General features: G+C 41.4%; 1 protein-coding gene across 2 annotated transcripts in view; it reads left to right on the top strand.

The window, feature by feature from the left end:
- The window catches only part of Akap10 (A-kinase anchoring protein 10), a 91619-nt gene extending 77507 nt beyond the window's left edge, over nucleotides 1–14112 (top strand). For both annotated transcript variants that reach the window (XM_045131676.1, XM_045131677.1), the window contains 3 exons: nucleotides 8642–8694; nucleotides 9391–9486; nucleotides 13023–14112. In XM_045131676.1, coding sequence (XP_044987611.1) covers nucleotides 8642–8694; nucleotides 9391–9486; nucleotides 13023–13028 — 155 coding nt within the window. In that variant the 3' untranslated portion in view covers nucleotides 13029–14112. The remainder of the gene's footprint in view (nucleotides 1–8641; nucleotides 8695–9390; nucleotides 9487–13022) is intronic.
- Nucleotides 14113–14422: the final 310 nt, after the last annotated feature.

The following is a 14422-nucleotide window of genomic DNA, read 5'->3' as shown; positions in this document are numbered from 1 at the left end:
AGAATACACTGCCTCCAGAAGGCGTTAATTCCCAAATCTCCACCAGCTGGGAACCTAGCATCCAGAACACTTTAAGTTTGTGGGAGACACCTGAATCAAACCGCCACATTCTTCCCCTCACCTCCATAAACTGATAATCATACATGATATCAAATACAATGCATTCATACCAACTTTAAAAGTTCACATAGTAGGGTTGGAGAGATGGCTTAGTGGTTAAGGCACTTGTCTGCAAAGCCAGAAGACCCCAGTTCAGTTCCCAGGACTCACGTAAGCCAGATGCTTATGGTGGTACATGCATCTAGAGTTCATTTGCAGTGGCTGAAGGCCCTGGCATACCCATTCTTTCTATCTGTCTCTTACTGTCCCCTCAAATAAAAATAAATAAATACAGTTTTTAAAAGTTCACATAGTTTTTATCAATCCCAGTGATATTCAAACATTCCCATAGTCTGAGATCTTTTAACTGAGCCATAATACCAAAAAAACATAATGGCACAGTATCAACATTTACACTGCAATGATGGCATTGGGTACAGCTAATAAATAGTTAACCAATACAAGATTTAAAACAACCAGGGCACACATCAAACTGTAGTTCCCAAGTCCAACAACTCTAGTTAGTGACAAATCTCCAAGTCCAATAATGCTAACCAGCAACAAGTCTCTGAAGTTCCACTTCTACCCTTCCAGCTAGGCTACCCATTGTCCTGAAAAACTTCCTCCAGCAAGGCAGCTCTCCTTAGCAGCTGTCTCATGGTCCCAGTATTTCCACTGGGTCTCCACTGCAACCCATGGTTCGTCATCATGGCTTCATGGGGTCTCCATGCAGGCAATCCAGTAAATCTGTTTCACACTACCCAGGGCAGTTTCCAAAACACAAGACTGTGTTGCAAGTACAGTGATTCTCTCTGTCCTGCCTTTCTTTTATTTATTTTTTGTTTTGTTTTGTTTTTTAAAGTAGGGTCTCACTTCTGGCCCAGGCTGACCTGGAATTCACTATGGAGTCTCAGGGTGGCCTTGAACTCACAGCAATCCACCTACTTCTGCCTCCTGAATGCTGGGACTAAAGGCGTGCGCCACCACGCCCAGCAAGAAAAAATATTTTTAAAATCAAATATTAATCTTCTTATTGTAATTAATAGGAGTACATTTCTACTTAATGTTCTTACTTATTCATTTGTTTAATTGTAGTTTTTTCAAGGTAGGGTCTCATTCTAGATCACGCTGACCTGGATCTCACTCTGTAGTCCCAGCCTGGCCTCAAATTCACAGTGAGCCTCTTACCCCTGCCTTCTGAGTACTGGGATTAAAGGCGTGCACCACCACACCAGGCTTAATATTTTTTGATGCAACTGTATATATATTAATAATTTAATATAGAAGAGTGAGCACCACACCCAGCTCTAAGAACAGACCTATTCCTCTTTGTTAGGGTTTTGCTCTAGCCCAGGCTGACCTAGAATTCACTATGTAGTCTCAGGGTGGTTTCCAAATCATGACGATCCTCCTACCTCTGCCTCCCTGAGTGCTGGGATTAAAGGCAAGAGCAGATTAAAGGGGGAAAAAAGGCTCAGAGGTTTTCTATTAATATTGGAGACCCCATTATCCTTACTGACTGAAGCTATCTAACAACACTGTAGAGATCTAACTGACCAATGCCTCTGAGGTGAGCTGACAGCTCTATGTTCCCAAGTCACCACTGACCTCTTTCCGTTGTCTTCTTTCACTGAAACAAGACATAAAACTATTACTATTTAGGGGGAGGTAATATGATGGAGAATGGAATTTCAAATGGGAAAGTGTGGGGGTAGGGAGGGAGGGAATTACCATGGGATATATTTTATAATCATGGAAAATGTTAATAAAAATTAAAAAAAAAAAACCCTATTACTATTTAGGCTGCTTGGTGGAGTATTTAACCTGCTAAGGCCCCAGAATACTGGTATTACTTTGGGGGTCAGAAGTAGAAGGATTGCCATGAGACTAAGGCCAGCCCTGGGCTACAGAGTGAGTTCCAGGTCAGCCTGGACCAGAGGGAGATTCTACCTCACAACAAGAAAATCTGGTCATCAGAGCACTTGCTGGCAAGCCTGCCTGTTTGAGTCCCCAACACACGCTGAATGTAAAGTAGCATACCCTCTAATCCCAGGATGTCTGTGACTGGGAGGCTTAGCCAGCGAAGTATGGAAGCTCATGGGCCAGCTAGACTGACACACCTACCAGCAACAAAAACAAGAGCCCCTGTCCTACAAAAGGAGAGAACAGATACCTGGAGGTTGGCCTACATGTGCTCTCACATACTCACACACATAAATTAAAGAAATCTGGTCTTTGACAGTTCATGAAGAAGTGTGATCACTCCACATATAGGTATTGGTTGTGGTATTAGCATAACAAAGATAGTAGGCATTTGTAGCTAATTTATCTTTTTCTTTTTTAAATTTATTTTTTATTTCCAAGCATAGAGCATTAGAAGAGAGACAGGCAAAATGAGTGTGCCAGCGTCTCTAAACAAACTCTAGATGCATGTGCCACTTTGTGAATCTGGCTTTATGTGAGTATTAGGGAATTGAACTCCAGTTGTTAGACTTTGCAGGCATTTACCTTAACCACTAAGCCATCCTTTCAGCCTAGCAGATGTTTCTCTCTTTAAAAACACACACACACATTTATTTTCTACTTGTTAGAGAGAGAATGGGTCGGCCAGGGCCTTCCTCCGCTGCAAATTCCAGATGCATATGCCACCTTGTGTATCTGGTTTTCATGAGTTCTGGGTTATCATGCTTGAGTCCTTTGGCTTTATAGACAAGCATCTTAACTGCTAAGCCATCTCTCCAACCTTGTTTCTCTTTTATGCAAATGATGACATATTATGAGTAAAAATACATAGGAATAGTTTTCCTAGCCACTATCTCTTTTCATCCTAATTATTCCCTTGCTTTTTAAAAAATATTATTTATTTATTTGAGAGAATGAGGGATAGAGAGAGAGAAAATGGGCATACTAGGGCCTCCAGCTACTGCAGATGAACTCCAGACACATCTGGTTAATGTGGGTCATGGGGAATCAAACCTGGATACTTTGGCTTTGCAGGCAAATGCCTTAACCACTAAGCCATCCCTCTAGCCCCTAATTATTCCCTTTCTAAATGTTATGTTTTTGTTCTAAAAAAGAAAGGGGGGGGGCTGCAGGGCTTGCTCATGGTGAAAGGAACTTACTTGAAAAGTCTGGCTCAGGTTCTGTCTGGCTCAGGTTCTTTTCCCATTGCCCACATAAAGCTGGGTGCACAAAGTGGTGCGTCCACCTGGAGTTTGTTTGTAGTGGCAAGAGGCCTTGGTGTGGCCATTCTTTCTCTTTGTCTCTTAGAAATAAACAATTATTAAATAAATGCATAAATGTCTGCCATATGCATATGCTGCTCTGTGTACTGAGAAGAAAACAAAGGTTCTGTCCACCTATTACTTACATGACATTGGAGGAGAGGGTAGACAGATAAACAAATTATGTTTACACAAATGTTTATGTGTTTATATGTGAACATAAAAAGTAGGGTAACACATTGGCAGAGTAGCCAGAATAGTATTTGAAAGGCAGTCTTCAGGCAGTATCTGGAAGAAGAGTGTTCTTAGCTGGAGGGACAGAAATAGAGGACTGAATTAGAGAGTGCAGCATAGTCAGCGGGTAGGAGCAATGTGGCTGGAGTTCAGTGACTAGAGGAAAGAGTGGTAGAAGGTCATAGAAGGTAACCACAGTGAGGGGTGCAAAGTGATGGGGACACACTGGAGATTACAACAGAGAAGTGACTTAGATATCAAAGGGATTGCTTTAGCAGCTGTTTGGAATTTAAATTTAGGGGTTAATGAGGAGACATAAAAAGTAAAATAGCCGGGCGTGGTGGCACAGACCTTTAATCCCAGCACCCGGGAGGCAGAGGTAAGAGGATCACCATCAGTTCGAGGCCACCCTGAGACTACATAGTGAATTCCAGGTTAGCCTGGGCTAGAGTGAGACCCTACCTCAAAAAAAACAAAAAGAGGGCTGGAGAGATGGCTTAGCGGTTAAGCACTTGCCTGTGAAGCCTAAGGACCCTGGTTCGAGGCTCGGTTCCCCAGGTCCCACGTTAGCCAGATGCACAAGGGGGCGCACGCGTCTGGAGTTCATTTGCAGAGGCTGGAAGCCCTGGCATGCCCATTCTCTCTCTCCCCCTCTATCTGTCTTTCTCTCTGTGTCTGTCGCTCTCAAATAAATAAATTTTTAAAAATTAAAAAATAAAAACAAAAAGAAAAAAATATTCTTGTGAGGGACTGAATAAGAGATAATGCTGGTCATGGCCTAGGCTCTCACTGGAAGAGCTGTTACCTTCGGGTTATATTTGAAGGTAGAGTACCTCTCTGCCAGCAAGCCCCTTCCTTAGATTACTTGCAATTTTTTTTTATTTGCATTTTTATTTAAGACATATGATAGTAAGTGATGACTGAACTTAAGCACATTCTTATACACCTGTGCTTCCTTTGGTTGTCTCTTTATGTCAATATTTTTTGGTGCTGTACAAATAAAGAGATTTAAGTTTGAAGTGATTCCGAATGCCAGACACTGTGCTAAATAAGAAGGTATAGGCTGTCATTTTTCTTATCTACAAATAACACATACCAGGCAAATTACCCTGCAAAATACTCAGCTTCCTGTATTTTCCTAATTATGTTACTTAGCCCTCAGTCTTTTTTTTATATTTTAAGTCACATATTGAAAAAAAAAATACACATCTAACTTATTTATTAGAAAGAGAATGGACGTCAGGACCTTCAACCACTGCAAACAAACTCCAGATGCATGCACCACTATGTATATCTGATTCACATGGGTCCTAGGGAATTGAACTGGGATTCTTTGGCTTTGCAGACAAGCATCTTAACCACCAAGCCATCTCTCCAGTTCAGTTTACACATTTTTATGTTATTTACTTGAGAGAGAGAGAATGGATGCACCAAGGCCTTCAGCCACTGTAAACGAACTCCACATGCATGCGCCACCTTGTGGCTTACTTGGTTCCTGGAGAATCGAACCTGGGTCCTTTGGCTTCACAGGCAAAGTAAATGCCTTAACAGCTATACCATCTCTCCAGCCCTGTAAATAGTATTGTTTTAGATGTTTTATTTTTATTTATTTATTACACACAGAGGGAGAGTGAGAATGAGCATGCCATTACCTCTAGCCACTGCACACAAACTCTAGATGCATGTGTCACCATGTGCATCTGGCTTACGTGGGACCTGGAGAATCGAACCCAGGTCCTTAGACTTTGCAGGCATGCACCTTAACCGTTAGGCCATCTCTCCAGCCCTGTAAATAGCATTTTTTTTTAAAGACTGGGCTAGTACAAGAGCCTACCTCAATAAAACAAAACAAACTTAGCCAGGCATGGTGGTGCATACCTTTAATCCCAGCACTCGGGAGACAGAGGTAGGAGGATTGTTATGAGTCTGAGGCCCTCCTGAGACTACATAGTGAATTCTACATCATTCTGGGCTAGAATGAGACCCTACCTCAACACCCACCCCCCCCCAAAAAAGGTAGAAGGTATAATGAAAAATCCTCCCCTGCTTCACTTCTCTCATCCCTACTTGCTAATAATCACATCTTTTCAGGTGGTATTTTAAAGCATATTTACAATATGAGTCTTTTCTTTTTTTATTTATTTATTTTTTGATGTTTTGAGGCAGCGTCTCACTCTAGCCCAGGCTGTCCTAGAATTCACTATATAATCTGAGGAGCCTCAAACTCACCGTGATCCTCCTACCTCTGCCTCCCAAGTGCTGGGTTTAAAGGCATGTGCCACCATGCCCAGCTAACAAGAGTCTTTTTTTTTTTAAGAGTCTTTAATAAAAAAATTGCTTTCGGGTTGGAGAGATGGCTTAGTGGTTAAGGCGCATGCTTGCGAAGTGTAAGGACCCAGGTTCGATTCTCCAGGTTTCACGTTAGCCAGATGCTCGTGGAGGTTCATGGGTCTGGAGTTTGTTTGCAGTGACTAAAAGCCCTGACATGCTCATTCTCTCTCTGTGTTTCTAACAAATATCAAAAAGTAAATCTTGAAAAAAAAATAATTTATTTTCGATCAGGGCAAGAATGGATTTAAAAGAGAAATGAAAATGGACTGCCAAGACCTCTTGACACTGCACAATACAGATGCATGCACTACTTTGTGCATCTGCCTTTACCTAGGCACTGGAGAGTCAAACCCAGGCCATCAGGCTTTCCAATCAAATGCCTTTAACCACTGATTCTTCTCTCTATTCCAGGCTGACCTGGAATTCACTATGTAGTCTCAGGGTGGCCTTGAACTCAGGGCGATCCTCCTACCTCTGCCTCTCAAGTGCTAGGACCAAAGGTGTGCACCACCACTCCTGGCTACTTTTTTAGTTTTCTTACCCTGTATAAGTTGTCTGGCTTCATTGTCCTTCCTCCTTCCCCATAGCATCCTATTACGCTTGAAATAAAACCTGTCCTTTCCACTGTGACCTACGAATGTCCTCTTCTGGCCTCTGTAGCCTTACCTTCTTTTAACAGACAAGCTCTACTTCGACTATCCTTTACAGTTCTGAGGTTTCTGCCTCCAGGATCTTGGCAGTTGCAGCCTTGCCATGGCATGCATGCAGTGACTGAATATTATCTCTTCAGACAGGCTTTCTTGATCCACATGAGCTAAAGTATCTATGCTACCAACATGCCATTTCATTATATTCTCTTTTCTTTTGTAATTCCTGTACCACCTCTGAGAACAGAGACTTTTTTCTTTATTTGGCACTGCATTTCCTGGTTCTGAAATTATGCCTGGTACATGGTAAGAACTCAGTTATATTTATTGAATTGATATTTAAAATTTTCATTAGAAGCCGGGCATGGTGGTGCACGCCTTTAATCCCAGCACTCAGGAGGTAGAGAGGTAGGAGGATTACTGTGAGTTCGAGGCCACCCTAAGATTACATAGTGAATTTCAGGTCTCTGGGCTAGAGTGAGACCTTACCTCGGAAAAGAAAAAAAAAAGTAATTGGAGCTTACCTAAGTGTTGAGATTATTATACACTGTACTTTTGTTTCAGAAATAAAGTTTTTTTTTTTTTAGAAATAAAGTTTTTTTTCAAGATTGTGTTTATATAAAAAGTTCAAATTAGGTAAATCCATGGAGACAAAAAATAAATTAGTGGCTGGGCATAATGCTATATCTACCTGCCTACATACTTCCCCATTCTACAAACAAACAAACAGGAATAAGGAGGCTGTTTTTTTGTTGTTGTTGTTTGTTTTGTTTTGTTTTTTGGTTTTTCGAGGTAGGGTCTTGCTCTAGCCCATGTAGTCTCAGGGTAGCCTTGAACTCACGGGGTCCTCCTACCTCTGTACACACACACACCCCACAGTGTTGGGATTACAGGCATACGCCACCCCACCTGGCTGAGGTTGTGGTTTATTAAGAATCACTTCTAAGGCTTTGACTCAGAATACCCTTTTGTGTATGCTCATGTTTGTGAGTGCAGGCACACTGATATGTTTGTGGAAGTCAGAGGACAAACTGGGATGTCAGTCCTTGCATCCCTCCCTTTTTTTGTATTTTTATGATATGGTCTCACTGTAGCCCAGGCTGACCTGGAATTCACTCTGTAGTCTCAGGGTGGCCTTGCACTCATGGGGATCCTCCTACCTCTGCTTCCTGAGTGCTGGGACTAAAGGTGTGCGCCACCAAGCCCTGCTCAAGAGGTTTTGTGGGGGTTTTTTTGTTTGTTTTTTTTTTGTTTTTTTTTTTTTTTTTTTTTTTTTGATGCAGTGTTTTACTATATTCCAGGCTGACTTGGACTTAACTTTGTAGTCTCAGGGTGGTCTCCAGAGTGCTGGGATTAAAGGCATGTGCCACTATGTCTGTCTGTTTTTTTTTTTAAACTTGGCTTTTCAGAATGAAATATTGTTGCATTAAATTGAGAGGGCAGTAATACAGTAGGCATTTGAACACAGCTTAGCATGTGTTAAACTTGAGATGCCTTTGGGTAACTTAGAAGGATAGGCTTTAAAGCCAAGTAAGGTAGTGCATGCTTTTAATCCCAGCACTTGGAAGATTGCTGTGAGTTCAAGGCCAGTCAAGTTTTTAACGTTTGTTAAAACTCCACCATTAGATGATAAGTTTTTCAACAGGTGAGTAGAGTAGAAGAAAAATCCAGAATTCTGAAATAACTCTTCAAAAAGTGTTTCAAATTACAATGTTTGTGAACTTAATAGACTGTGAAGGAAGCAATATAACCAGTTTTTTTTTATAACCATTTTTTTAAATTTTTAACTAATTTATTTATTTGAGAGAGAATGGATGAGCCAGGGCCTCTAGCCACTGCAAGTGAACTCCAGATGTATGTGCCACCTTCTGCATCTGGCTAACATGGTTCCTGGGGAATTGAACCAAGGTCCTTTGGCTTTGCAAGGAAATGCCTTAACTGCTAAGCCATCGCTCCAGCTTTTATTAAGGAAATACTCGTGAATGTTTTAAGTGGTATCACACTAGGAAAACAGTTTTATGTCTAATCATTAAACCTTTTAAATAAGAGCATCTGTAGTATAAGACTATATGAAATTGCACACTCAATTTTGGCTTTATTCACTAGGATCCATGTTCTCACAAGCTATGAAGAAGTGGGTACAAGGAAATACTGATGAGGTAAATGTTTCTTTTAGTATACAAATAGAAGTATTCCTCCAAGAAAGGCTTCAGGTTTTCTTTCACTAGTTCTCATGTTTACACAGTATGAAATATCAGTACTCTCAGAAAGGTCTTTTTAGCATTTAACAATTGTCTGATGGTGACAATGAAAATATCCTTAGTCCAGGCCACTGGGAAACATATCTGTGTGCTCAGGCTTCCACCCACCAGCTGGCAACATTTTGTCTGTGATTAGTGCAGAGACAAAAGCTGAGGTAGCCATGTCAGTTTTACTTTTAAAAGTGGAAGTTTACCCTTTGAATAGTTAAGTTAAAGTTGAGAGATGGGAGTGGGAAAAGGGAACTATTATATTTTGAGCTTGGTAACTGACTGCAGGGCAGAGAATGACACATTGATTTAAAATTGCCTGAGGCCATCTAGATTCTTGGGCAGGTACTTTTTATCCAAGTGATTTAACATTTATTTAGAGCCAACACTTGGGAGGTAAGAGGATCTCCGTGAGTTGCCATGAGTTCAAGGCCAGTGTGAGACTATATAGTGAATTCCAAGTCAGCCCGGACTAGAGCAAGACTCTATCTTAAAAAACCAACAGCAACAATAACCAAAAAAAAAAAAAGTTGTTTAGAGCCCTGATATGTGTCTTGATCCTTCTAATGGATAACCATTATGAACAGTTTGAATTACTTCTTTTAGGCTCAAGAAGAGCTAGCTTGGAAGATTGCTAAAATGATAGTCAGTGATGTTATGCAGCAGTCACACTATGACCAACCTTTAGAGAGATCTACAAAGGTAAGATGGGCTTATTGCTTTGTTTTGGCTTTGTGACAAGGTTTCAAGTAGCGCAGGCTGGATTTGAACTATAGCCACGAATGACCTTGATCTTCTTTCCTCCACCTTTGTAGTGCTGAGGTTTTCAGGTTTGTGCCATCACAATTGATCTAGTGCTGGGGATGGAGTCTAGGGCCTTGTGCATGCTAGACAAGTGTTCTACCAATTGAACCGTATCTCTAGCCCTGACCTAGTTTTTGTAAATCAAAACAAAACAAAAAATTACATTTCAGGCATTTAAAAATAAGAAAGGGGACTGGAGAAATGACTTAGCAGTAAAGGTACTTGCTTACAAAACCTGAAGGCCTGAGTTTGATTCTCCACTTCCCACAGGAAGCCAGATGCACTAAGTGGCACATATATTTGGAGTCTGTTTGCTGTTGCAAGAGGCTGGTGCACCCATTTTTCATTCTCTCTCTCTCTCTGCTTTCAAATGAGTAAATAAAAAGTTAAGGCTGAGCCAGGAATGGTGGTGCACACCTTTAATCCCAGCACTTAGGAGGCAGAGGTAGGAGGATCACCATAGTGAATCCCTGGTGAGCCTGGACTAGAGTGAGACCCTACCTCAACACCACCACCCCCAAAATTCACATATATATATAGGCTGGATGTGGTGGTGCATGTATTTAATTTCAGGCAGAGATATGAGGATTGCTGTGAATTCAGGATCAGACTGAGCTAGAATGTGACCCTACCTCAAACAAAAAGAAAAATCCAATCTTAAAAAAAGTTAGAGGGAGCCAGGCGTAGTGGTACACGCCTTCAATCCCAGCACTCAGGAGGCAGAGTTAGGAGGATCGCCGTGAGTTCGCCACCCTGAGACTACATAGTGAATTCCAGGTCAGCCTGAATTAGGGTGAAACCCTACTCGGAAAAAAAAGACTGGAGAGATGGCTCAGTAGTTAAGGCGCTTGCCTGCAAAGCCTAACAATCTGGGTCTGATTCCCCAGTACCCACATAAAGCCAGATGCACAGAGTGGAGCATACATCTGGAGTTTGTTTACAGTGGCTAGAGACCCTGGCATATCCATTATCTGTTTTTCCCCCCACCGCCCCCCCCCACCCCCGTCCCCGGTTGCTTACAAATAAGTAAGTTACAAAGGACATAAATTACTTTTGCAACTGCCTTGGAAGTATAAACTGCTATTGAATTGCTGCATAAATAACTGTATCACTGACTAAAACTGTTTCTACAGAGTGAACAACACACAATACACTTGAAAGAAATGTGATGTTGAAGTGATTCCTGTTTCACTGCTTAGAAGCATTTTTCAAAGTTCACAGAGGGCAAACTGAGAGTCCAGTATATTTGCTCAATTGAGTCAGAAAGCAAAATTTGGAGAGCCTGCCACAGCTAGATTCAGAGAACAGGGGACCAGCAGAAAAGCAGCTGTGCAGGAAGAGCTGCAGAGACACTTGAAGAGGCCTCCCCAAGTACTAAGCCACGTGTGCTTGTGCATGCGGTAAAAATGCCTACACACGCACTGGAATAGCCCCATGATGGAACATGGGGCTATTCTGACCATAGCAGTAATACCAACTATCAAGCAAGTTATACCTCACTACTAGAGCCAAATTACCCATTTAGAGTAAATACCTCAACAACATTGAAAACAGTTTGGATGAGTAAAACAGCTTTAATAACCTTATACTGACTGTCTGAGATTATTATACTACCTAGAAGTTGGATGAACACCTGCGAATGGTACTCTTGACCTTTTCCGGGTTCTTAACAAGTCTGCTCTGAAAGCTCAGAAAGCTGTAATTGTTAGTGAAATCTGACTTTCTAAGAGCTAATAGTATTTTTCCTCTATTGTTTTACCAGTTGATCTAGTTTTCTTGCCTATGAGAGCCACACATATCATCTTTTGTGTGTGCTTTGTTTGGCTTTTGTTTTGTTTTGAGGTAGGGTCTTACCTCTACCCAAGCTGACCTCAAGCTTACTATGTAACCCAGGCTGGCTGTGAACTCAAGGACATCTTCCTACCTCAGCCTTTTGAGTGCTGGGATTAAAGGTGTGTGCCATTGTACCCGGCCACACATATCATTTTTTGAAGGTTGAAGAAATAGTCTTTTCTTCAATACCAGTGTTCCCATTTCCCTGTAATGTGGTGCTGGCTCATGCACACATCATGTGATTAAAGAACATCTGCTCATGGTGTTTGCTTTTGTTTGTTGGGTTGGTTTTTGCGAAAATCTTACTCTGCAGAGAGACAGACAACAGTTGTGCCAGGGATTCTTGCCACCGCACACACCACCTAGCACATCTTGCTTTACATGGGTACTAGGGAATGTTTTTTTCAAGTTCATTTTTAGGCAGTGTGTGAAACCGTTTGTGGGATTTCCTTTCTTTGGTACCTTATTTCCATAATATTATCAGAGATATTGGACAAAGAAACCCTAATAGATCCTCTTCTAATTCTCCCCCCCCCCCCCCCGGTCCCCCAGGTCGTGTCTCACTCTAGCTCATACTGACCTGTAATTCACTATGTAGTCTCAGGGTGACCTCAAACTCTCGGTGATCCTCCTACCTCTGCCTCCCAAGTGCTGGGATTAAAGGCTTGTGCCACCATACCCGATCCTCTTCTCATTTCTTATTCCATGACCATGAAGTGGAGCAGTGAGCCCAAGCAGATCACTCTGTGTAGCCTGTGTTGATATCTCTGCGTTAAGCCAAGTCTTCATGTGCTCCCAGAGTGTACTTGGATGTTCAGGGTAAACTACCTTATGCCATTACTGAATTCATGAGCTTGTCATATGTCACAGATAGCAGAGACCATGTCTTCTTCAGTACCTGTTTTCTCCTTAGTGTTGTATGCAAAGGAGAGACTGCATCTCATGAACTTGGTCTTTGGAGCCTACCAGATGAAAGAAAATTCTTTTCAAAGACTATGGAGTGTTCTATATTAGTTTTATGCCTGTGTAATCAGTCTCATGTGAATGATTATTTAGGATTTTTCAGGGTTTTTTTCTGTTACGGATACTGTTTTAATAAATGTCTATGTATATATTACCTTAAGTGTGCAGTAGGATTGATGTCTATGAGTTGAATTGCCCTGTCAAAAAATGGAAATATTTAGCTGGGCATGGTGGTGCATGCCTTTAATCCCAGCACTTGGGAAACAGAGGTTGGAGGATCGCTGTGAGTTCAAGGCCACCCTGAGACTGACTACATAGTGAATTCCAGGTCAGCCTGGGTGAGAGTGCGACCTAACTTGAAAGCCCCCCCACAAAAGGAATATTTTTCATTTTAATAAATATCGCCAAAGCAGAAAGTAGAAACAAGTTCTTAGCCTCTTTATGTTCCCATTAACTCATTTATAAGAGATCATTTAACTTTGCCTCACCAAATAGCAGTCACTAGCTTTTGGCCATCGTAATTCCTGGCTGATAGTACGCGCTAAGTAAGTGCTCGTTGCTCATCCTCCATCTGTAGTAATAATGTGTCACTTGTTACAGGAATGCACCTTACCTTTTTCTTTCTTTCTTTTTTCCAGCTCTGACTCAAGACCAGAGATAAGGGAAATCTGCTTTTGAAAAAAGAGAACTTTTGTCCTTTGGTTGGATTCTTTAACACAGCCAATGAAAACAGAGCACTGTATTTCTTTTCACTGGTAGATCACTGTTGTTTCTAGGAAAGAATGGAAGACAATCCTAGACTTGTGTGATTCCACCATAAATCAGATAAATATGTAGACATATATGATGCTCAGTCACAAGAGTCACAAGACACAGAGTGGTATAGTTGACATTACTAGATAATTCAAATAGTAGTTATTCATGGCAATAACCCACTTGCAAGATAGTTATCCACTGGGGACCATGTCCTGTGTGAGACCAATAAACAGAATTTGTATGCAAATGCAGTAGGAATCTTTCCTAGCAGTCTCCTAAAACACAGGACAAGAGGTGCTTTGTTTTATCAACATTTGAGTTAGACCCACTGGGGACAGGCAGCTCTGAGTGGCAATGTGAGGCCAGCAGCTTGTGAGCAAGTGATGAGCCCTTGTACAGTCCTCCTTCACAGAGGCATTAATTTAGAAAGAAAATGACAGGTCATGGGCCAAGCCTCAGTGACATTGTCCTCCTTGGTACAATTTCACCATTTCACTTGCTCCTGAGATGTAGCAGCTTTAAAGCCAGTCTCTTCCATGCTAACAAAAGGGTGAATTTAGTTTGCTGTGATCATTAGTTACTCTGCAAGTTTGCATTCCAGTTGCCTAATTTCCCCTTTAGAACACATGTGGTACCTGGAACAAAATGGTTATTTCAGGTTGTGCTTTATTTTTTCATAAATGGAGAGAGAAGTACTCACCTTTGAGTGCCTCCCAAATCTCTGCTGTGGGCAGAAAGGGTGTAGCTGTCTTCTTTATAATGTTGGGGACAGTGAGAGGCTCACGTGCTTCGCTGCACTTCTGCCCAGTCGACTTGTGCTGGGCCGGCACAGCTGTTGGCAGCCGCCCACTCGGCAAGGACACTCCACTGGCCACTTGGTGCCAGCGCTTCCTTGATTGTTTGAAGGAAAAGGAAGTACTCTTAAGTGTTAATTGCTTTTGCTCAGACCTTATAAAACAAAACAAAAGAATATATATGTGTGTGTGTGGGTGGGTGGGTATATATATATATATATATATATGTATATATATGATTATTAATCACATCTGTCCTTGGGAAAGTCTTGAATGAATAGAGAGTTTATTTCATTGCAATATTGATTGTATAGAGGCACACTATTCTCAACAGAAGAAGCAAAAAGGCTGTGTATAAGTTTTTGGTACTATGTACCATCTCTGTTATTCTTTTAAAGCAGAAGTATTCATGTACTTAAACCATATTCTATTTAATTGTGTTTGATTTTAAATATATATATGAATTATATTTAAAATTGTGTCAACTT

Source organism: Jaculus jaculus, chromosome 12 (assembly GCF_020740685.1).
Source record: "Jaculus jaculus isolate mJacJac1 chromosome 12, mJacJac1.mat.Y.cur, whole genome shotgun sequence".
In the NCBI taxonomy this organism is placed as follows: Eukaryota; Metazoa; Chordata; class Mammalia; order Rodentia; family Dipodidae; genus Jaculus; species Jaculus jaculus.
This window is presented reverse-complemented; position numbering and strand designations above follow the sequence as displayed.